Here is a 24,215-nt window from a genome sequence, read left to right on the forward strand (position 1 = left end):
TGCACCACCTAGCTGCTTCTGTGCAGACAGAAGGATGGACAAGAAAACTTGATCTCTGAAACTGGAAAAAACTTCCTCCTACTAGTTGTTATAGCTAAGCTGCTAGAATTCACAATGAATCTTAACTGTACTGGCCACTGTGATCAGATATCCTTTAATTGAGCATTTTTAAAAAATTAATTATTAGCCCTAAGATAGCATTGAGAAATTGTTCTGATATATTTTGTTCATTGGTGTATAGAAACATATAGATCATATCTATTATTTAGCATATGACTTGCACAGTGACCATAATATTAGCAGACACTGATAGCATTTCAAGGACTGCAAAGCACTGCATCTCATTTAATGCTTACATTAACTCTGAGGGAAGAACCATCTTTTGAAAAAATGGAGACAGATTAAATCTCATCCTTGGTCCTATAGCTAGTGACTGATGTAGCATTTGAAGTGAAGACTTCCTAACTTCACATCTAACACTTCAATCATAAGACTACCCTGTAACTACAGTAAATGAAGGACTGAATATGGAGTCAAGAAGACCTCATTTTAAATGTTGTATAGTTGCGCTTAAATCTCTTGTGACCCCATTTGGAATTTTCTTGGCAAAGATACTAGAGTGACTTGCCATTTCCTTCTCCAGCTCATTTTACAAAGGAGGAAGCTGGCAGAAACAGGGATCATGACTTGCCCAGTGTCACACAGCAAGGAAAAATCTGAGGCTACATTTGGACTCAGGTCTTCCTGACTCCAGGACTGTGCTCCAACTACAGTACCACTTAGCAAATCACTTAATCTCTCTGTGTCTCAGTTTCTTCATCCATAAAAGAAAGATAATGATAGCTCTAGTACTACTTCACAGGTTTATTGTGAGGCTCCAGTGAGATAATGCATAGTAAACTTTAAAGTAATATGCAGATATCAGCTAGCATTATTATATGTACATTGCCTGGTCCCTTAAACCCTTAAGACCTAAATATTTCATAAAATAGTAGAATGATTGTTATGCTTTTAAAATATCTTTTTTTACGCTATTTGGGCCATTCTAATATTCTTGTATCTTGCCCTAGTGTAAAATTGTCTCAGCTTCCCTACACATGCCACTCGGAAGGACGAAAGTGCTCTGCTTAAGGATTTAAGCTGGTGGCTGTCTCCCCTGGGCCTGGTGGCTTGGATTGGGAGATATTTATGTTATTTCTCGGCTGCCAGGACTGTCTCTGTGGTCTGGGTTGTTTACAGGTGAAAGCACCAAGTGAGCAGATTCCAGACTGAGGGAAGCATGAGACTGTGTCCCCAAGGGAAAGCTGCAGAGCACTGCTTCTGGGGGTCATTCAGCCAAACCAGATATTATGGAAATCAGGATCACTCCTTTGGTCTCAAGTTCCTTTTGTGGGTTGGGTTTTTGGTTTTGTTTTATTTTTTTCCAGTTCAAAATAAGACTGGATTATTACTCAGCCCAGACTTAAAACCACTGGAATGTGTGATCAGAGTAAGGAGGTTACTTATTTAAAGAATAGAAGGAATCTGACAGGACATGGGGAGAAATTGGCAGGGTTAGAGTGGTGAGCATAGCTCTTGGTGAGGTAGAAAGAGTAAGAGATTGGGAGCCAAAAAGAACTCTGTTCAAATCTCTATTGAATCTCATTACCTGTATGACCTCTGACACAACACTTAACCTCTGTTTTATTCAGTTTTCTATAAATGATCTTTGCGATTCTTTCCAGGGCTCTTATGAACCTCAGTGACCTTCCTGATACTATGGCAAGTCTGGGGAGCAGGGAAGAAGAAAGGCCAGGTTCCCAGTCTGTGAAGTTGCTCCCTCTGACACTACTCCTCATGCCCTCTTCTCTTCCCCTCCCAGATTTTGGGGGCTCTTCTCTGAGCAAATTCACTTAATCTCCCTGAACAGGTTCATCAGACCTTGGAACTTAGGTCTGATGACTGTAACCTGCCCTAGCAGGAGAGTGCTGGCAAAATGTTTTAACATTTGGCTCTCTGAGGAGAGAAATGTATATAGGACATACATTTAAGTTTAATCTACATTAACATTTTCTCCACTACTTTCTTAAGTCTAGGCAATCAAAGAAATGATAAATCAAACTCTGCTTTGTAGTGTTTGCTGATTTCCAAGATAAATACTCACCGAAGATTTAACAATCTGTTCTCTGGAGCCTGAATGGGTTGGCATACCCCTGCCTATACTTCCCACATCCTTTCTTTGGAGGAGTGACAACCTAAACAGAAACTTACCCTCAAACTAATCAGAACTTCTGTAAGTCAAGTTGACAAACATTTTAAAGTACCTACTATGTGCCAACTTCTATGCTAAGTGACAGAGATATGAAGAAAGTGGAGAAAAGCATCCCAAAGTCCTTTCTCTCAAGGGGTTATAATCTAATAGGGGAAACAACATGCCAACATTTAGATTAAAAACAAAATATAGACAGGATATATTGAAGACAGTCTTTGAGGGAAAGGCATAATTAGCATTAAAGGGTATTCCAGAAAGACTTCTTGGGAATGTGGGATTTTGGTTGTGACTTGAAGGAAGCCAGGAGTCAGAAATGAGGAGGAAATGCACTCTAGTACTGTTCAAGGAACAGCAAGAAAATCAGTGTCACTGGATCATAGAGTATCCAGAGAAAGGTTAGTTGTAAGAAACTGGAAATACCTGGGCCAGATAATGAAGGGCTTTAAATCAAACAGGATATCCTTTGTACAATACTAGAACTAATAGGGAATCCCTGAAGTTTATTAAATAATAGATAATAAGTTAAGGACATACTTTAGGAAGATCAATTTGTCAGCTGTGTGAAGGATGTGGAGATAGACTTGAGATGGGGAGACCAACCAGAAGACTGTGGCAGTAGTCCAGGTGAGAGATGAGGGTCTGCAGCAGGGTAGTAGCAGTGTGAGAGGAGGGAAGGGGATATATGTGACAGATGTTACAAAAGTAAAATCAGCGGGACTTTGTAACTGATGGATTATATAGGGAGGGTGAAAAAGAAGGAGATGATGCAAAACCCTCTTACTTTAAGAGTGAGGAATGAAGGCACAAATGGATGTGTTTAATAATTTTAATAACATTAATAAAATTAATCATATTTAATAACATTTAATAAATCATCTATTACATAGAAGAGAAGAAAATTCGTTCTTGTCCTTATCAAGAGACATACCTTCAGCTCTTGTCCATATCTTCCCTGAGTGTCCCTTTGAGGGACTTGAGATCTACATCACTTCAATAACTCATGCTCACCTCTCCCTCCTCCCATCACCTTTTTCAACCACATGATCTGAACTTTATGAGTTCATGTGCTATTCTTCTATCCTCTGATCATAATTTAGTGATTTATCACATCATAGATTATCCAATACTTGATCATTTCAGTACTTGAGCAATCCATGATTAAATCTGTCTGGGGACTCTCTCCAATGTTTGCCCATCATGATAATAGAAGAAGTCCCTAAAGTTTCCCTAGGAACTCCAAATTCATCATCTTGGAATTAGTTTTGACAAGAAGCCTCTCCAGGCTTAGCCAGGCTGGTTCTTGGATGACATGCAGTCCATTACTGGGCCTGTACTTGAAACCTTTCCAACTTGGCAGGTAGGACCTGACAGAACTTGTGTTTTTGTAGACTCAAAGCATTTGAGAATCCAGAGGCAACCCAATGCCATCAGGAGGCATCTGAGTCAAGCTTTAATGAAAATTTTATGATAATTATAATTTGAATGGATGTTTTATTGTTAATGTGTATTAATGTAGCATGGGGGGAGGAGACGCACAGAGAAAGGGAGGAGGGAGAGAGGGAGGGAGAGGGAGGGAGGGAGAGAGAGAGAGAGAGAGAGAGAGAGAGAGAGAGAGAGAGAGAGAGAGAAGAGTTGGAAATTTGGAAGAGCCAAGTTCAGATCCCTGCTCTGACACATAATCACTCTTTTGATCATGGAAAGTCACTTTAGCCTCTCATGACTCCAAAACTGTAAATTGTGGGCGGAGGGCAGATATGCCTTGGTAAAGGGAATTTGTTCATCTAAGGTCCTGTACCTAAGACATCATAGGACTTCCTCAAAAAAAGAACCGACACAATTTTAAGTTACAACTGAACTAAGACTTTTGGGACATTGTATATGTGTGTGTATGCATATGCATATGTGTGTGTGCATTATGGGTATAATGCATATTTACATATATATATATATATATATATATGTATCTGCATGTATGTATGAGCCTATGGCATATTGAGAAGTCATATCATGTAGATGAGGAAAGTTTGGTTCCAATTCCTGTCTTTATCACATACTATATAGATTCCACTTCTCTTAACCTCTCAGTGTCCCAAGAAACTTCCCAAGAACAGTTGGTTGCTAATTGGTTTATTGGAGTTTCTTCATTGGAAGCTTCTCAAGATGATGAAATCAAAGGTCTAGATAAAACCCACCAGTGTATAGCATGTTATAATGTTTTGTTAACAAATTAATTCATGTATCTTGTTGGTCTCCCCCTCTTACATGACATGCTTCTTTTTTAAGAAAGATTTTATTTATTTTGAGTTTTACAATTTTTCCCCTAATCTTGCTTCCCTCACCCTCCCAGAAGGCATTCTGTTAGTCTTTATATTTTTCCATGGTATACATTGATTTCAGTTGAATGTGATGAGAGAGAAATCATATCCTTAAGGAAGAAAACTAAAGTATAAGAGATAGCAAAATTACATAACAAGATAATGTTTTTTTTTTCCTAAATTAAAGGTACTAGTCTTTGGTCTTTGTTCAAACTCCACAATTCTTTCTCTGGATACAAATGGCATTCTCCATCACAGATAGCCCCAAATTTTCCCTGATTGTTGCACTAATGGAATGAGCAAGTCCATCAAGGTTGAGATGACATGCTTCTGAAGGGCAGTTCGGAAGCTAACTGTATAATAAAAAGGGCACTGATTTTAGAGTCTGAAGCCTGAGGTTGGAGTCCTGTCTCTATAACTTACTATGAGCAAATTCACTTAATCTCCCTAAACTTCCATAACTCCCTCTTTGAGACAGGTTATTGTGAATATTAAATGAGAAATGTAAACTATAAGACTATTTAGATATCAGTTTTCAGGTAATATTTTGGATAGCATGTGAGACCAGAAGTCAGTAAGACCTGAGTTCAAATTCTACCTGAGACATTGGCTAAGTGGTCCTGGTTAAGTCATTGCATTTCTATGCCTCAGTTTCTTCAACTGTAAAATGGGAATAATAATAACAGCTATCTAATAGGGTTTTTATGAGAATTCAATTAATTAATATAGGCAAATTATTTTGTAAACTTTAAAGTTCTATATAAATGTTAATTGTTATTATTAATGATCCTCTGGTATCTTTTAGTGTATGAGGATTGGGTACATAGAAAATACTCAAATACTTGATTTCAGGACTGATATAGTAGAGTAGGAGTTAAAAAGTTAAAAAGTGGAAAAGAAGAAATAGAGAAGCAGAAAAGACGAAAGAAACTAATAAGAAGGGCAGGGGAAGGTATTGGAGTAAAGAAAAAAATTAGATTGTACCAATTCTACTTATTCATTCTGTAACAAACCCTTTCTTTTTTTTTACTACCTACCTCAAAGGGTTGTTTTGAGAAAAGTACAGACTTCTTGAGGGGGAAAAGTTCTGAATTTTGAGCAGAAAGTCCCTTTTCAGATGAATCTGTGATATTATGCTTATGGATTTTCCCTTCATTGATGTGGATTATAATGTTTGTTGACTGCATAATTTTTAGCTAGTATTCTTTTTTAAAAAATAGGTTTTATCGAATTTTTGGTTTTTAAATCACATTTTTTTCCTGTATCCCTCTCTTAAATCCTCTCCTTAAAACAAAGAATTTTTAAAAAAGATAAATGAAAAAGGGAAAATTGTTAAAAGTCAGCAAAACTGATCAACACCTTTACATGTATAACCTATATCAGATTATTTACTGTCAAAGTGCAGGGGGAGGAAAGGAAGGAAAGGAGAAAAATGTGGAACTCAAGATCTAACAAAAAAGAATGTTGGAAAATATCTTTGCACGTGGTTAGAAAAATAAATAAATTTATAAAGTAAACACACAAACACACAAACACACACACACACACACACAAAACTGACCAACAGATTAAAAAAATCTTAGATATTAAAAAAATACAATGTACCAAACCCATGAAACCTCTGCAAAGGAGTTTATTCCTTTTTATTTTTAATTAAGGGCAATGGGGCTAAGCGACTTGCTCAAAATCACCCAGCTAGGAAATTATTAAGTGTCTGAGGTTGTATTTGAACTCGGGGTCCTCATGACTCCAAGGCCAGTGCTATATCCACTGCACTACCTAGCTGCCCCTTATTCTTTTTATTTTTGTAGGGATGTGCTTGGCTTGTTTCCTTAAAAATTAGTCAATATTATCATGTTCATGATGAACAATGGTTTAATAGATCATTCATTTACATGTTTGAAAATCTGTTGAACCAAAGAAATACTTTTGCAATAAAATCTATTTTGAAATCTATATTTAAGTTAAAGTGACAGGCTTGTGGTTAGGGCCTTGGAGGAAAGTTTTAGGGAAACTTTTCCCAAGAGTTTCAAATGATACTACGCCTATACCTAGGGTTGGTCCTCTCTCTATTGTTTTCCCTTATGTTTTTAAGATTGTGGGATTTTTCCTCTCAATACCTTTCCCCAAATGTGTGCTTTCTCTCTTGCTTCACCTGACCACACCCTCCCCAGAGCCTGCTACTGGACCACTCCTTTCAGACCTCTAAGATTAGAAGCAGTCCCCACCCCCTCACCCTAACAGCTGTGATCTCCAGGATCTGGCTGTTAGCTCTGGGTCAGAGGATGGAAGAAGCCTGGTGAGATTAAATACGGTCTGGCCTTCCTCCAGTCCATCAGGATCCACTCTACCTGGCACTTGGTATTTCTAATGAGCTTTTGTTCCAGGACAGGGATCTTACTTAACAACATATCATTCACTTTCCTAAAAAGCTACACAGGAAGCCAGTGGGTAGGGCAGCCTGGTCGAGTCAAAAGAGCATTAGACTTTATGACCTAAATTTGAATAGTGACTCTAATCCTGCCATCTACCAACTATGAGACGACAGGAAGAAGACTTCATCTCTTCCAAGCCTCAGTTTACTCATCTGTAAGGGGAGAGTGGCTTACCTACTTCATCAGGATAATTTTGTGCTTTGTATTTTTCTTTAAATTATCATAGACTTGTAAATGTAAGCTCTTATTATTTCTTGAAATAGTACAGCACTGTGAAACAGATTGGACAGTGCAGTCAAGAGACCTGAGTTCAGTGGTTATAGGGTTGTAGGATCACATATCTGAGCTAAAATGGACTTTTCAGTCAAAGGAACATTAGTAGCTACCTCTGATATTCATTATTTTGGTGTCCTTGGGCTAATTACCTAACTTCTCAGTGACCTAGGAAACAAGTCTTTCCTCTCTCCTGTCTAATCCTTACTTAATTGTCAAATTAATTTTCCTGAAGTGCAGATCTAACCAGTCACTTTCTGTACCCCCATTCAATAAACTTCAATGACTTCATATCACCTCTAGGATGGAATATAAAATTATTTTAGCATTTAAATCTTTACAATTTGGTCCCTCCCTACCTTTCCAGCCTATTTACATCTTACTTCTCCACCCCATTATGCTTTGTGATCCAGTGACACTGGCTTCTTTGTTTTACCTTGAACAAGACATTTTCTCTCTCTCCACTTTTATAAGATGTTCCATCTCCAGATTCCAGGCATTTTTCATTGACTATCTCCCATGCCCGGAATAGGAAGCCTTTCCTATACTTATAATTAATACTGATGTCTTCCCTCTATTGATTATCTCCAATTTATCCAGGCTATAGATTATTTGCACATAGTTGCTTGTGTGTTGTCTCCCCCTTTAGACTCTGAATTCCTTAAGAGTATAGACTATTATTTTCCTTTCTTTGAATTCCCAGTTTAGCATAGTAACTAGCACTTAATGAATGCTTATTGTCTAAGGGTAAATTCTAATGAGTTGGCATTCTACATAGATGGCCACACCTGGAATCTCCTGAAATTCAGTTTCCTTCTTTATCATCACAGATTAAAAATACTTGCAATTTTTAGTTTTCGAAGTTTGCCCACAGCCCTAAGAGATTATCCTGGGGTCCCACAGATAGATTGTTTAAAACTAAAAACCATATTTTCCTTCCAACGAGGATGGCATTTTATCTACCTTGGCACCATGAAGTGTCAAGAGAATGAATGGATGGGAGAGTAGCACATTATAGTGGAAGGAACTATAGACTTGGGATTGATAGACATCTCTTTGTTAGAATTATGGTTCCAAATTGACTGTCTCTGTGACTATGAACAAGTGACTTCACTCCTTGGAACTTCACGTTTCCTCACAGGTAAAGTGGGCCTAAGAATGCTTATATTATCCACCACACAGAGAAGAAAGCACTTTGTAATTTTAAAGTGCTCCAGAAATCTGAACTAGTGTTATTATTCCAACTCTCTTGCCTGGAATGTGCTCTATCTTCATTTTTGTTAGATCTTTTGTTCCCTTCAAAACTCTAACCAAACATTACTTTCTACATTAGGTCTTTTCTGGTCCCTCACGACTTCTAACATCCTTCAAACCCAAAATACATAGCATTTATGTTGTAGATATTCTGTTTATATTATCTCTTCCATAGAATGGATTTTTTTCAGGAAAGGCAAAAGCTATTTCAGTGCACCTAGCACCGTCACCTAGGTATAGTAGACACAATAAATGCTAGTCAACTGATTGATGGGAGAGAATATTTATATTAATGTAATCATGAATTCATTTGAATATTGAGTATAAGATGGTCTACTGCCATATAAAGGTATAGATTGACTTTTCAAGGTCAATGGATTCATAATCCTAAAACTCTTGCTCTTGAGCTCCAGCTGATAATGTTACCTTTAATAGTCATCTAGTAGATATAATTAAATCAAAGCAAGATCATCTAGGATAGAGATTTAGACCTATAATCAGGAAAATCTAAGTTTAAATCTAATCTCAGATACTTACTAGCTGTAGGATCTTGGATAAGTCACTTAACTTCTATCTGTTTCAGTTTCCCCTTTCATAAAATAGAGATAATAATAGCACCTACCTCTCAGGGTTCTTATGAAGATAAAATGAGATAATATTTGTAAAGTGCTTTGCAAACCACAAAGTGTTGTATAAATGCCAACTTTTATAAGAACTGATAAATAGAAGCACACACACACACACACACACACACACACACACACACACACATATATATATAAATAAATAATGATTTTAGATATATGTAATATATTACATAAATATTTGTGTCTAATGGTACTAATGGGGCAGGAGGGAGGGAAGAAAAAAGTTTTCATAGGAACTTTGTTATATATTTAAAATGAATAGCAGGTTGTATACAATAGATTTGCAGCTTTATGTATAATCATTTTTATTATGCTGTTATGAAAATGCTTGATTCCATAAATTAAAAATAAAATAAATAATTTTTTAAAAAAAGATATAGTAAGAGCAGTAGCTACAAATCAACACCTCCATGTTCTATAAACCAGGGTATTCTCTCTATGACAAACATATCGTCAATAGGAAGAATATGTACAAATTTGGAGAACTCTACATACTTGTGGCTATGGGAATTCACGTCTTAAGTGCTGCAAGATCCTGACATCTTTTTTTCTTCTTGTGATGTCTCCATGCTATTTCCCTCTGGTTGAAATGTCTTTGCTAAGCAAATAGCTCTTCTGTGAAACACCATGGCAATGTGGTGAGAAGAAAAGAATGGATTCCTCCACCTGTTGCCTTCTGATAGAAGACTACAGGGACCACACTCCTCCAAGTTGCTTCCTGTCTTCAGTGTCTCCAAGCTGGCAAGCTTGTCTTTTGAATGGTTACCGTGGGTATCAAGCTCCTCTTCTTAACATTATCAGGAATTTTTTTCTCATGGTTTAAACATATCAGAATTCTGGCAGGGTTTTTGTTATTGTTTGTTTGTTTTTTGCTCTCAGTTTTAACATTAACACCTCATTACTTCTATTATCTGTGTTCCTTTCCTGTGTCTATCATCTGTCTCTTATTTTCTGTGATTAATTAACCGAGAGAAGGGGAAAAGGAGAATCAATTTCCCTCTTCCCCTTATACTAATATATAAAATCACTGATGTGGGTAAATGCACATAGTGGAATTGTAAGATTGTGTAACACCTTATTTGAGGTATCCTGGAAATATGCATCAAAGCTCCGGGAGAGGTACTTTTTCACATAGTCAGGTCTCAACCTTAGATTCACTTTGAATAGATAAGTTACAAAGGGGGACTTTGCAGAGGGCCACATGCCCGCCCCTCTCACAGCCCTTACTGTTAAATAGATTTCAGGACACCAGCTGATTTTCTCTCTGAGGCCTGGCACAGACAGTAAATACAGAGCAACTTCCATCCCCCACCTCCTCCCCAATTTGCATTTCCTCAATGGTGCTGAATTCCCTAGCAAAGAACCCGCTGAAGCTTTTAATAAACATGAGAAGGCAGGGCTCAGTGAGGGGTGGGGAGTGGGGTGGTGAGGGAAAGAGACTGGGAATTCTGTACCCACTGCAAACCCCACACAAGAGACTCTCACCCATTGACTAGGAGCTCAGGGCTGGCAAAAATTCAGAAGCCGAGGATGTAGGAGAACATGTGCTTTCTCTGGGAGATTCTCCAGTCACCAGGCACTTCGGAAGGGCTCCCAAGCAGCCGTCCTTGCGTGAGTTCCTTGGGCATGGCATCATTCCGGGCATGCCTACTCAGACAGCTCTGGGGCCAGTAAACTGTGAACAAACCTGTTTGCTTTGCCTGCATACAGTGCAGCTCCAGCAGATAAGCCCTAATTGTTATGCAACTCCTTAGCATAAGCTCCTGGCATGGCTCTTATGCTTCACTTGGGCTAAGACCATCCAAAATAGCAACAAGAAAGCATGTAAGGAAAGGCCCGGCAAAAGAGGACGCAATCCCTCTGGCCTTGAAAGATCCAGGGATCAGACAGCTCCTGACTTGAAGCTTCCAAAATGCTCAGTGTGATGTATTTTCTCCGGAGCTTCTTCAAGGTAAGCCAAGAAACTTCCTAAACTGCTTTGGATTTCCTTGATTAGGCTGAAAAAGGGAGGGGAAGTAAAATCTCAGTAGAGGAATGTAGGAAGTGCCTCATAGGGACCAGTGCCTGGAACTCTTCTCCTGGCAGTAGCTGGGTAGGATTCAGAGTATTTTGGTGTAGTGAAGATGATTATTTACTTTAGTGTGTGTTTCAGTAAGCAAAAAAAAAAAAGGAGGGCAGGGGGAATGGGGTAGGTTGAGACTAGAGTCTAAACAAAATCTGCGGTTGTAGCTGATGGCAAGTGTGTTGGGATAATAAGAATAGCTGACATTTCTCCAGAATTTTAAATTTTGCTAAATATTTTCCTTCAGTGGGAGCTGATATAAGATCTGCAAGTTTTATTAGACTAGTTAGAGAGGTGACATCACCTGCCCATGATCACACAGCCAGTCAGTGTAAGAATCAAAATTCTAAATGAGGCATGATAGTTGACTCCAGATCTGTTGTTCCTCTCACTACACCATGTTGCCTTCCCATTCAGTGTTATCTAGGTACCTCTGGAATACCAAGTGCTTTCTCCGAACTAGTAGTTTCCCAAGAAAGCAGTCTTCAGATGGTTGATCACCTTTGGTGTTTGCCCTTTGAGTATGTCCTGTTTACCACACATATAGATGGAAGCATAGTATGAGAAAGTGAGTTTCCAGTGGAGTTAGGTATCTTCTGCATTAGAATTGAAAGGAACTACACTTTTAGACTTAGTCATAAAGGATGACCTATCCCTATCTAATGATTTGAACTTTCTGGGAGCTAAATTCAAATCCCAATTCTGCCCCTTATTATAATACTGTGTGAGTTGGACAAATCTCAAAGCCTCTTTGGGTCTCAGTTTTGATGGTGTTGTGTTCAATGACTCTAGATCCATTCAATCTTGAAATCTATGATCTTCTGTACTCAGATAAGAGCTGGGGTTGCCCATGGCTTGCTTTTTGGTTTTGCCTTTCTTTGTATCTCTTTTGCTTGGCATAGTGTTTGGCTTATAGAAAAAAAGCATAATAAAGGATTTTTGATGGATTATTGTTGTATTTTCATCCCTCCCTTGGTCATAAAGCTGCTAATATCTATCAGAAGTTCCATTGTAGAATGATTAGAGAGGGTTTTTACAAAGTAACCCTTGCTAGAGTGCCTGGTCTCAACAGAACATTCAATGAGAGCTGAATTAAATCCTTTTTTGGATCCTGGGTAAGGGAATATTACAATAAGAGGTAATTCTGCTATCATGTACAAAATGAGAACAATTATAAGAATCTTCATTGGAAGGAATAGAACCAGTCTCCTGGGTAATTGGTCGGTTCTAATCAGTTGGTCTAACCTGCAGTGGAAAAGTCAAGTCACCCCAAAATCAGCAGCTCATGAAACTGGTTAGCATTTGGAAAACTACTTCCCAAACCCTTTTTTTCATGCCTGTCATCAGCCCCATCTTCTTCTTTGCACTTCTTTCTAGCTAGTCCTATCCCAAATAATGACTACTGACTCATTGAAACATCTGTCAAACAAAGGTTAGAATTCTAAATTCAAAAGGCTGTGAGGATAAGATGAAGTTTAAAGTGTCCAGGGAAAGAAAATCCCACCCTTATCCTCTGATCCCACTGTTAGGTCTGTACTTTGGGGAGAATATCCATGAATCAATTCATCCATGATATTGTTGTTTTGCAGTTATTTCAGTCATGTTCTATTCATGACTCCATTTGGGGTTTTCTTGGCTGGAATGGTTTATCATTTTCTTCTCCAGATGAGGAAACTAAGGCAAAAGGGATTAATGACTTGGCCAAGGTCACACAATAAGTGTCTGAAGCTCTGTTTGAACTCAAAAAAATCTGACTTCATCAGACATTCTATTTACTGCACCACCTAGCTTTCCCATCCATGATGAGCCATCAATAAGATTGTGAAGTGCATATAGTTTGTCATGGCAATGTCTCCTCTTCCAGCTTGCTCTTTTTCAGGCTCTGAGTTCTCTGGTCATAGGGGCTCATGGAAATGTTTACTATGCTGTTAGCAATTGCATGTGTTACCTTCTTGGAAATATTCACAGTGAAAAAAATTTGGAAAGACCCAAAGGAATGAATTTCTAAGGAGAAGGATTTCTAATGGAAATTCACTTAGGAAAAACTGAAAGGAGATATGTTTTAGGGAAAGGAGTCATCCCAGTATCCCTTAACCTATACTATATAGGCTATATCTTATTGTTGTTTGTCCTTCATTCTTGAAGAGAATCACATCAGGAAGGTGATTCCATAACTTGAAAGTGAATTGGATTTAAGTGAGGAAGGACTGTGCCAAGTCATGAGCCTCATTCTCTTTTCTGGAGTCATCTGGATCCAGTGGTCAGATATAGATCAAGATGAATGGAGGCCCTAGGTGTAGTAGGTGGAGAGCCTTTTTTAAGTTAAGGTTTTTCCCAAGTCTCAGTTTGACTGAGGCAATGCCCATTGAAGCATCTTTGACTCCATTTTAGGGTTCTTTTAATGTTACAAATGGTCTCTCACCAGAAAATGGAGGAGGGAATTTTGGATATATTTTAAGTAGTAAATACCCTTAGCAGAAGGCAGCCCTGAAAATGGCTTCTTGAAGAAGCTTTTTCCCCAAAAGAGAAAATTAATATAGTAATTTGAGAGAAGATTTCCACTGGAGGTAATCCTTGCTTTTTTTTTGGTAGCATTTATCTGGGATTATTTAAGGACACAGAAGTTATTTCTAAGAAGTAGATGGATTCTTTAGTTTAAAAAGTAACAGTAACACCATTAGTATTGACTAAGTAACATTTTGATATGATCCATTCATTATATTCCCTTGGTCACACAGTTACTTTATGTTAGAGGTGGAACTAGAATGTATATCTTTCTGGCTTTGAGACAGATTTTCTATTCCTTACACTATATAACCTTCTCCCTCCCTCCCTCCCTCCCTCCTGTTTTCTTCTTTCATTTTCTTCCCCATCCTTCTATATATACATGTGTGTTTATACATACATAACTCAGAGCTGATTGTTCACACACACACACCTGCTCTTCAACTAGATTCCTTAAATTTCTTTGAAAGTAAGGATTGGCATATTTTCCTATATGCCACTGAATGTGGTCACCAGATAGGCATTCAATAAATACAAATGAGAACAGCAAAGAAACCTGCATAGCCAGCTGTGAGTTACTTGGGGGCTGGTTATCCCTTTTGTTATCTATATAGGCCCCTTGTTCTACACCTTCTTTGTAATTTAGGCACTTTGCTGTTCCAAAGAAAACAGCAAAGGGGATGGAAAGGAAATGCATTTCAAAGTAGCTCTTTCTTCTGTTTGATAATATGCTTAGAAAAGTAGATTGTAATTTGGTTGGGATTTAAGGTAAGAGAAGGAAAATAATTGAAGTAAGATTCTATAATTATCCATATGTTACTAAATATCTGAATGTCATATTTTTATGATAGTATGTGGTGGTAGTGGTAGGGATGGAGAGGAGTTATAAGAATTGAGTGATTTCAGAAGCAGATATGCTAGATCTTGGCAATTGACTATATTTATAAGCTAGGGGAAAGGTATAAGCCAAATATGATTTCAAAAGACTGCATTATTGAAAGGATTACAGTGCCATTCATAGAACTAGATGAAGCAGGAAAAGATTCAGTTGGAAAGTGAGAATTAGATATGTTGAGTTTGAGGATAGTACATCCTACTAAAGATGAGGAATAGTTAGTTGAAATTATGTGATTGGAGTTCAGAGAGAGATTAGTGATTGAGATACAGTTTTGAGAATTTTCTATGTAGAGGTGACAATAAAATTTCAGGACTAGATAAGATTTCAAGGGAGAGAGATTGCAAAGACCATGGAAGTGTGCTTAAGACAGAATCAAGGCAAACTTTGTTTTTAAAGAAAGATTTTATTTATTTTGAGTTTTACAATTTCCCCCCAATCTTGCTTCCCTTCCCCCTCCCCACAGAAGACAGTTCTGTTAGTTTTTTACATTGTTTCCATGGTATACACTGATCTAAGTTGAATGTAATGAGAGAGAAATCATATCCTTAAGGAAGAAACAATAAAGTATAAGAGATAGCAAAATTACATAATAAGAGAACCGTTTTTTAAAAATTAAAGATAATAGTCTTTGGTCTTTGTTCAAACTCCACAATTCTTTCTCTGGATACAGATGGTATTCTCCATTGCAGATATCCCAAAATTGCCCCTGCTTGTTGCACTGATGGAATGAGCAAGTCCATCAAGGTTGATCATCACCCCCATGTTGCTGTTAGGGTGTACAGTGTTTTTCTGGTTCTGCTCATCTCACTCAGCATCAGTTCATGCAAATCCTTCCAGGCTTCCCTGAATTCCCATCCTTCCTGGTTTCTAATAGAACAATAGTGCTCCATGACATGTATATACTACAATTTATTAAGCCATTCCACAACTGAAGGACATTCACTTAATTTCTAATTCTTTGCCACCACAAACATGGCTATGAATATTTTTGTACAAGTGATGTTTTTACCCTTTTTCATAATCTCTTCAGGGTATAGACCCAGTGGTGGTATTGCTGGATCAAAGGATATGCATATTTTTGTTGCCCTTTGGGAATAATTCCAAATAAGTCAAACTTTAAAGGAGGATAAGTAGCTATCAGAAGATACAGAGAAGAAATAGAGGTAGGAGACCCAGGAAAGTTCAGTGTGTCATAAGTTAGGGGAGAAGAGGGTATCAAATAGGAAAGGTGATGTCCCACAGGGACAAATGCCACAGAGAAATAAGAGTAGAGTAGAAAAAAATTGTAGGATTTGGCAATGAGAAAGTCTGTAATGACTTTGGAGAGAATGTTTTTACTAGATTAGTGGAGATGATAATTGGGTATAGAAATCTATCTTATCTAGAGGAAAATAGGAGAGAAAAGGGATGGGAGAAAGGGGACAGGGGTAAGGGAAGGGAATATAGGAGATAGAGGAGAGGGAGTATCATGTGAGAGTATAGTTAGATGCAACACACTTTTGAGGAGAGACAGGGTGAAAGGAGTAAGAGAAGAGAATAAATGGAAGTTGGGGAGGAGAAATAGGATTGAAGGGAATACAGCTAGCAATAGAAACTGTGGGGAAAATATACTGAAACAATTTCTCTGATGGTCTTATGGTAAAGAATATTATCTATCCCAAGACAGAGCTGATGGTGTCTGAATATAGACTGAAGCATACTTTTTTCCTCACTTTATTTTTCTTGAAGTTTCTCTTTCTTTGTGTATGGGGTTATGTTTACTTTTACAATATGACTTGTAAAGTAAAGTTTTTCATGGGGAGCCATTAAGCAGTTAATTGGCATGGTAAATAGAGTCAGGAAGATCTGAATTCAAGTCTGACCAGATATTTACTAGTTATGTTACTCTGGGCAAGTCATCAAATCTGTTTTCCTCAGTTTCTCATATGTAAAATGAGCTAGAGGAAGAAAATGGCAAACCATTCTAGTATCTTGTCAAGAAAACTACAAAAAAAGTTTATGAAGAGTCAGGCACGATTGAAGAAATGATTACATTTAAAAAATCATTTCTTGGAGTTTGGTAGTGAGGAAAGAGGGGAATTTTAACTTGAAGGGAACATAGAATTAAGAACAAGTTATTATTTTTTTTCTTTTCAGAATAAGGGAGACTTGAACAGTTTGTGAAATGTAGGGATGGAGTTGGAGGGGGGAGGAATATTGAAGATCCATGAAAGGAAATAATTGGATGGGAAAATTTCAAGGAGAAAATATGATGGGATGGGATCATGAGAACATGTTCCTTTAACCAGGAGGGCCATCTCTTTTTTTTTAATTTAAAGGAAAAGAGCTAATAGATAAGGTTGTAAAGAGAAGTTCAACAATACAATGAGATTGCCTTTTTAAGTAGTGAGCTCCATATATATGTGTGTGTGTGTGTGTGTGTGTGTGTGTGTGTGTGTGTGTGTGTGTGTGTGTGTGTGTTATAACCTTCTCTGAAATTTATAATTTTGTGAAGTCATATAACAATATGTATCAAAAGTAGAATCTGAACTTAGTTCTTTCTGACTTTAAGGCCAGCTCTTTATCCACCAATCTATCAATATTATTATTTTTAAGGCTCTTCTATCTCCTCCAGTATTCATAATGGTTAATATAATTCTCTTCTAAGGAAATATTTTGGCCTGATCAGTTCCTCAGGACCCACTAGAATTGGGAAGGCAAAGAGTTAATCTGACAGAAAGTAACATTATCATAATAAGTCTTTTACATTTGAACCTATGAACTAATCTATGAAGCAGATAGGTGGCATAGTAGAAAGAGAGCTGGCTGGACTTGTAGTCAGGATGACTGGGATTGGAATCCTAGGTTAGTCATTTAGCCTGAGTCTAAATTTACTAATCTATAAAATGGCAGGAATAACTTCACCTACCACACAGAATTGTTGAGGGAATCAATTGAGATAGTATATGTCTGTTTTTACAAAAAAACAGCTATATAGTGACACAGAAAATAAGTTTTGGGGCAAGATTTAAATCCAAGTTTTCTGACTCCAAGGCCATCAAATTATTCACTATTTCACACTGACTCTTGTTTTTTTTTTTATTAACAAAATAATCTGGTGTATCTGGTATTTATTTCTATGGCTAACTTGTTTTTTTTTCTTTCTATTAACAAACCAGAAATTCAGCCACATCTATGAAGCCTTAGAAAATAATCTCCATTTTTCCTATGCCATATTCTCATTCCCTCTATTATCTTTAACTCTGAGCTCTGGTAATAATCTCTATAATGATTTAACTTTTCCAAAGCACTTTCAAATCTCTTTTCCCACTGAATCTTCATTGCCACCTTTTGAGGTAAATTGGATAGGATTATGGGGAAACTAAACTTCTGAGAGAAGAGATGACTTTTCCAAAGTAGTAAAAGGAGTGGGACCAAAATTCAGATCTTCTAATTTCTCTTCATATGTTTTTTTTAATTTTTCTACACTTTTCATATAGGAAAATAATATAGCTTTATCCCAGATAGCTAAGTTATTTCCAGCTCTAAACTTCCAATATAAGATACACAGCCCCTAAACATTTAATGTACTCAGCATGAATTTCCCAGGATTCTGGGAATAATATGGGATGGTGATAGCTTTGTTTCTAGCAGTAACCAATAAGTTGTAGTGACAGAGTGCATTGTACCCAAGTTTTCCCCATTATCCTGAGAGTAAAGAAGCCTGTGAATTAAACATAGAATTGGTAGTGCAATGTGCAGTTAAGGTTACAACTGTCTTCTAGCTATTATGAACCAATATGGAGCATAGAATATGTTAGGGAATACCCTTGACTGCCAGACAAGTCCTACCATACCAATCATTCTTTATCATTTTTCTTTAGGTTCATTTGCTTTGTTTAGGTTTTACTGCTTTCTGGGTGATGCTCATTTCTAAATCTTCAAAGATGGTAATGTTCTGTGTCTCTTAGCCATATAATAATGTCTATAAAATATTGGATTCTTGAAGTTAGCTCTTGGTTTCAGAGAAAAGTTAGAGGCATTAACACAGGTTTTTTTGGTTTGGTTTTGTCCTTTTTAGTACTAACACAGTTCATATATGTACAGCCCTTTTCATCAGGATAGTAGTATCTCCCCATAATGAAAACTGTGTCTACAGGTAAGATAGGAATTATCTTTATTTTGACATGTGAGTTTTCTCTCAGTTATGTATTCTTTATCTACTTGCTTAACACCAACTCTAGAAAAAAACATGAAGTTGATTCAAATTCATTTTCAATGTTTTTCTCTCTCCCTTTTCTGCTCAACTTCCTTCTCTTCTTCCTAACCCTGGCTTGTCTTCTGTGAACAGTGAGTTATCTATATTCCAGAGCTCTTAAGTGTATAAGAGGTCCTGTAGTCCAATCTTTGAGCCTTCATTTTACAAGTGAGGAAAATGAGGCCAGTAGAAGCCAAATTAATTGCCCAAAATCATATAGCTAGTTAAAAGGAGAGCTGGGACTGGAACTCATATTTCCTTCCTAACCTTGTTGTCTTTTCACAATACTGTAAAATAGGTACCCATTTCAGACTCAAAATTCTATTCTGAAGCAATCCAATCTTCACGCTCAAATGTGAATGACTTGAAAAAAGGTCTGAAAGTCTCCTGGACAGTTGGAAAAGCAAGTTCTGAACCCAAAGGAATGAATTTAATGATTCTCCTATTTATCTGGTTCCACCTACCATTACTACCGAGGAAGATGAAATCTTATTACTAATTTCGCCAAAGGTTTGATTCTGCTACCATTAATTGGACTCTGGTTTAATCTTCCTCTACCCCTTACTCCCTAATACCCAATATTCAGATGCACTTTTGTAAAAGTCAGTTGGAGGTGGGAAGTGTGGCACAGAAAAAAATCCCTTTATCAGTACAGTAGGGCTTAGGGGGAATTGGGATATCATCTAGAGAATCCAATGCTTGCTTCAGTGGGGATAGAGGAGGAAGTTGAACCCTGGGAGATAGATACTTTGGAAATGAGACCCTGGGGATGATGCCTACACACAGTTGCCCATGTGCTACTGAAGGACTACTAAGGAAAATACTCGGATGATAGTTACCACCCCGGATATCAATGTAAAACTCAATTTGGGCCAAGTTTCTTAGAACTCTAACTGAATCTTTGACTTTGGTCAATGTGAACCACTGCTAGGGAATCTTCTTTCCATTTCCTGGAATTGTCTAAATGTCTAAGATTCCCAGGAGTCTTGTTGTGACAATCATGACCCTGTATCCATTCTCTTCCCCCAGTCATAGTCCAGAGAAGTAACTATTGAGGATGTATGACGAGGCTGTATAGCCACAGCTCCCATCTCCTCAGCAACCTTAGCTACTGAAGACCCAGAAAAGAAAGTTCTCACCACCAATGTCCTTGGCACAGTTAAATGATTCATCATCAGAGACAGATATGATTTTATTAATGGAAATGATGTTAAAAAATATGCATTACCATTGGTTTTTCACCTGAAGTTTAAGGACCATTGGATCTTTCCATGTGATTTGCGATTGAAATCGTCTCTATGTATCATCTCCTCCATTAGAATGCCATCCCCTTGGACTATTTTACTTTTCTATTCATATCTGTAAAGCTTAGTACAGTGCCTGACACATAGTTGCCATTTGATAAATGTCATTTATTCATGTTTGGTACAAGAATTGATGGATCAAGGAGGTAAAGCTAGAAGGGACTTTGGAGTTGATTTAATCTAAATCTATCACATAAGGAAATAGAGAGGTTGAGTGACTTGCCCAGGGTCATGTAGACAGTGTAAGTGGTAGAAGTGGGATTCGAATAAGCATCTAATGACTCTAGATACCAGATTCATTCTTCTATAGGGCATAGGAAAGGAGTCTGTATTCTCTCATCTTCTGGGCTATTGGGATGGAATGTAGAGTGAATTTAAAAGAGGGAGTTTGATCTGGGGTTCAAATTCTAACTGTTGTTTACTACTTTTCTATTCCTGAGTAAGTCTTAACATCCCTCAAACTCATTTTCCTCATCTGAAAAATGAAGAAATTAGACTTGATGGTCTCTGAGATCTCTTCCAGCTCTAGGTCTTGGATTCCTGAGGACAAGCAATGGTTTGATTCAGTCGTGTTGATAGAGAAGGTTGTGCTGTACTTTGAATCAGGAAGACCTGAGTTCAAATTTAACCCCTGACCCTGACTAGTTCTAGGGTCATGAGCAAATTGCTTAAACTCTGAACCCTGGTTTCCTCCTTTAATAATATATCTGTAGTAGCCAGTTCACAGAGTTGAGTAACTCAAATAAGATATTTTATATAAAGTATTAAGTGTACCAATTATTATTATGTTAGTTCAACTAAAGCAGAACTCTTGTTAAATCCTTGTTGACTGAGACATTATCCCAGGCTTCTGAAATGATATAGGATGAGGGTACAAGCTGCGCTTCCAGTCTTTGAACAACATTATCAACTAAGTAGAGCACTTAGTGATCAAGAATTATTAATTAAAATAAGAAGGTATCAGGCTGGGGACCCTTCCTCCTGCTTTCCTTCCCCCCTCCCAATCTCCTTCTTGGACAGGCCTTCCCCAGAAGCATTCCCTGACCCTCCATACCCTCAGCAACTTTTCCAGTCATAGCTTCATGGTGTCTGAGGTTCTTTTCTAGAAGCAACCCTTTTGCAGTTGAGTTACATTGGGAGTATTAGTTCTAGGGAAACTTTTACTTTTTAACAGTTTATATAGCATCTTTCTATTCCTTGCCTCAAATAATAAAATTTTTAAATTATAGTCCTATATCAATGGTCAATAACACTATAAGTGAGGTAAAAGACCACTGGAGGAGAATCTTTTAAACCCAGAAGTACTGATCAAGGAGCAAAAGTCTTCAGAGAGCTATTGGAGAGACAAAAGTTCATCAGGAGCTCTCTTTGACTCCAGAATAGAGGTTCTTAACCTTTTTTTGGGGGGGGAGGGGATTCATGGTTAAAGAAAGACTCTTTCTCTGAATATTATTTTAAATTAATTTGAGGAAATGTCTATTTTTATTTAGAGGGCATGAAAATATGAAAACATTTAGATTTAAATTTAATTTTTTCCCATTCAAAGCCAATGACACCCTTAAATGTATCCTAGGAGAGTCCATGGACCCCAGGTTAAGAAATTCTTCTCTTAATTCTGTTCCTGCCCTATAGACATTTTGGATGCTAATTTGGTCTTTCAAATGGTGAACTATGCCTCTTTATCCTGGCCCTGCTACTTCATTTCATAGTGACCACTTAAGCCAGCTACTTGACTGAATTTGTGACTAAGTGCTTAACCTCTCATTAGTCCCTTGGAGACTGTAACCCTTAGTTGATCAGGTGGATCAGATGTAATAATGTTCTAATGGAAAAAATACTCCAAGCATGAAAAAACTAGTTTACTAATCACCATAATCTATTTTAAGTTATAATCTAGAAAGATTACAACCTATTTTACATTATAATCCAAAAGGATCATAATCTTTTTTAAATCAAGGGCTGCCCATCCCTCTTAGTGGGCATTAAATGATAGAGATTGCTTATTCTATTGTCTTGTATTGATAGCTCTTGTGAGGAAGCCTGGTCCGAAGGAAAGAATACTAGAATTGAAGTCAAATAGACCTGGGTTCAAGTCTTGACTTAGCTACTTCTTGTGTGGCCTCAGGAAGTCATTGGGCCTCAGTTTTTTTTTTAACCCCATCGATAACCTGAGGTAAATGATACTTACATTTGCTACTTCATAAAGTCATTATAAATATGACATAAAATATTGCATATTGATGGTGGTTTTTTAAACTACAAAATACTATTTAAATGTCAGTTTTAGTCTTTTGGTGTCTAGTTGGATTATGGATTTGTGACCCTGGGCAAGTCTCTTTCCTGAGCCTTAGTTTCTTCAATTGTAAATTGATAGAGTTAGCCTTTTCCCATTCTAAACCTCTGTGAATCTATGAGTTCATAGCATGAGTCCTGAACTAGGAGGTAAAATAGAGAGGGTTCACACCTAATCTATACCTTTTTGTTGCTTGCTCTTAGTAAGATTAGTTTACTGATACTTGGGAACAAATTATTATGAGCATGGGGTACAGTATAGGAGCTTGGGAGAGTGAGGCTGAGAACTGAGATTTCAAAGGATCAGTAGGGATACCAATGAAAAAGCAATCTGGTTAGGTTTTTAATCACTCTAAGGAGAACCAGACTGGAAAAGGAACAGCAGCAATCTTGGGATATCCTTTTAGTAAAAGCCTCTGCTGCTTAGATGGCCCTAGGGAAAATGTTTGTCTCAGCTGGTCTACTTCCATTTGGGAACATTTTCTGCTGAAAAAACCTAACAGATTTTGGCTGTGAAAAGGGATTGCTAAAACCAATAGAGCTTAAAGAAAACAGCTTTACCGTAAATCTAATTTCAAGCATGTACTGGAAAACTACATCAAAATCAAATGCTATAATGGAATTCTCTGACAAATATTTTAGAAAAGGGGAGATTGTACCATAAATATATGACTTTGTATATATTGGATTGACTTTAAAATGAGGTTTATCTGTGAATTTGAGGTTTTGTCTTTTAGCTTTGGACTGGAGAAGATACTGTGAAGTTTCTTCTAGTAAAAGATTGTCACAGATGGGTCTTAAATAGCCTTTGACATTAACTAGCTATTGGACCTTATGACCAAGTTACTTAGAGGATTATAAATTTAGAGGTGTTAAAGAACCATAGAAAACAACTCCTTCCCCTTTTTATTGATGAGGGAACTAAAGCCAAGAGAAATGACTTGTCCAAGGTCACCCAGACACTTAGAACTAGAATTTGAACCCAAGCCAGCTGATTCTAAAACAAATGAGTTTTCCCACTGTATGATGATACCTCTATAGCTCACTTGTTCAGAATTTTAGTTTCCTCATTTGTAAAATGAGGATTATTTGTAAGACCTACCTAATTGGATTGTTTTGAAGAAAACACTTATGAGAACCTTCAAATGTTGTTAAATGTTATCTTATTATTATGATTTTCCTCACCAGTGATTTTGAGACTTGGAGGAAATGATACTTCTTTGGGATTTTCTGATCCATAACTTTTTCACTTTTAAATGCCCTGTTTAACTCTCAAAGTAGAAGCAGCAGTGGAATGAATTCAGATTCCCCTAAAGGAACAAACCTAGTCTGCCCAGTGTAAACAAATCTTGGCAGTCCCTGACAGCCTAGAGGAATCTGGGACTGGGCCACCACCTACCTTTGATATCTACCCTGTTAATTTGAAAAAAGCTTGAATTCTTCAGCCTCAGGCTCTTAGCCATTTGCCTGAGAGATAGAGATCTTAGGAAACAAATACATCTCAGGTTTTTAGGAGAGGAGGAGCTTGGGAGTGAGGGAGAGAGAGCACTTTTTGTTGGTTTTTCTAGTTCAGGGCGGGAGGTCCTTATAAATTCATGAGCCACTGGTCAGCTCTCCTCATGGCACTGTCCTCCCAAGACCTTTACAAAAACCTGCTCTCAAACTTGACATTGCCCAGTGATCAGTATCTAGGAAGTCCCCAATCCTTCCCAGGAATTCAAGCATCCAAAATTAGATTTCCA

At 37.5% G+C, this 24,215-nt stretch overlaps 1 protein-coding gene across 2 annotated transcripts in view; it reads left to right on the forward strand.

The window, feature by feature from the left end:
- ARHGEF4 (Rho guanine nucleotide exchange factor 4) overlaps positions 1-24,215 on the forward strand; it is a 524,411-nt gene that overhangs the window by 91,444 nt on the left and 408,752 nt on the right. The window contains exon 1 of one of the 2 annotated variants that reach the window (XM_074214905.1): positions 9,425-11,126. The exons of the other annotated variant lie outside the window; for it this stretch is intronic. Within the exon in view, the coding sequence (XP_074071006.1) occupies positions 11,088-11,126 (39 nt within the window). The 5' untranslated portion in view covers positions 9,425-11,087. Of the gene's footprint in view, positions 1-9,424; positions 11,127-24,215 lie in introns of those variants that run through there. 2 annotated transcript variants of the gene reach the window in all.

This window comes from Macrotis lagotis, chromosome 1 (assembly GCF_037893015.1).
Source record: "Macrotis lagotis isolate mMagLag1 chromosome 1, bilby.v1.9.chrom.fasta, whole genome shotgun sequence".
Classification (NCBI taxonomy): Eukaryota; Metazoa; Chordata; class Mammalia; order Peramelemorphia; family Peramelidae; genus Macrotis; species Macrotis lagotis.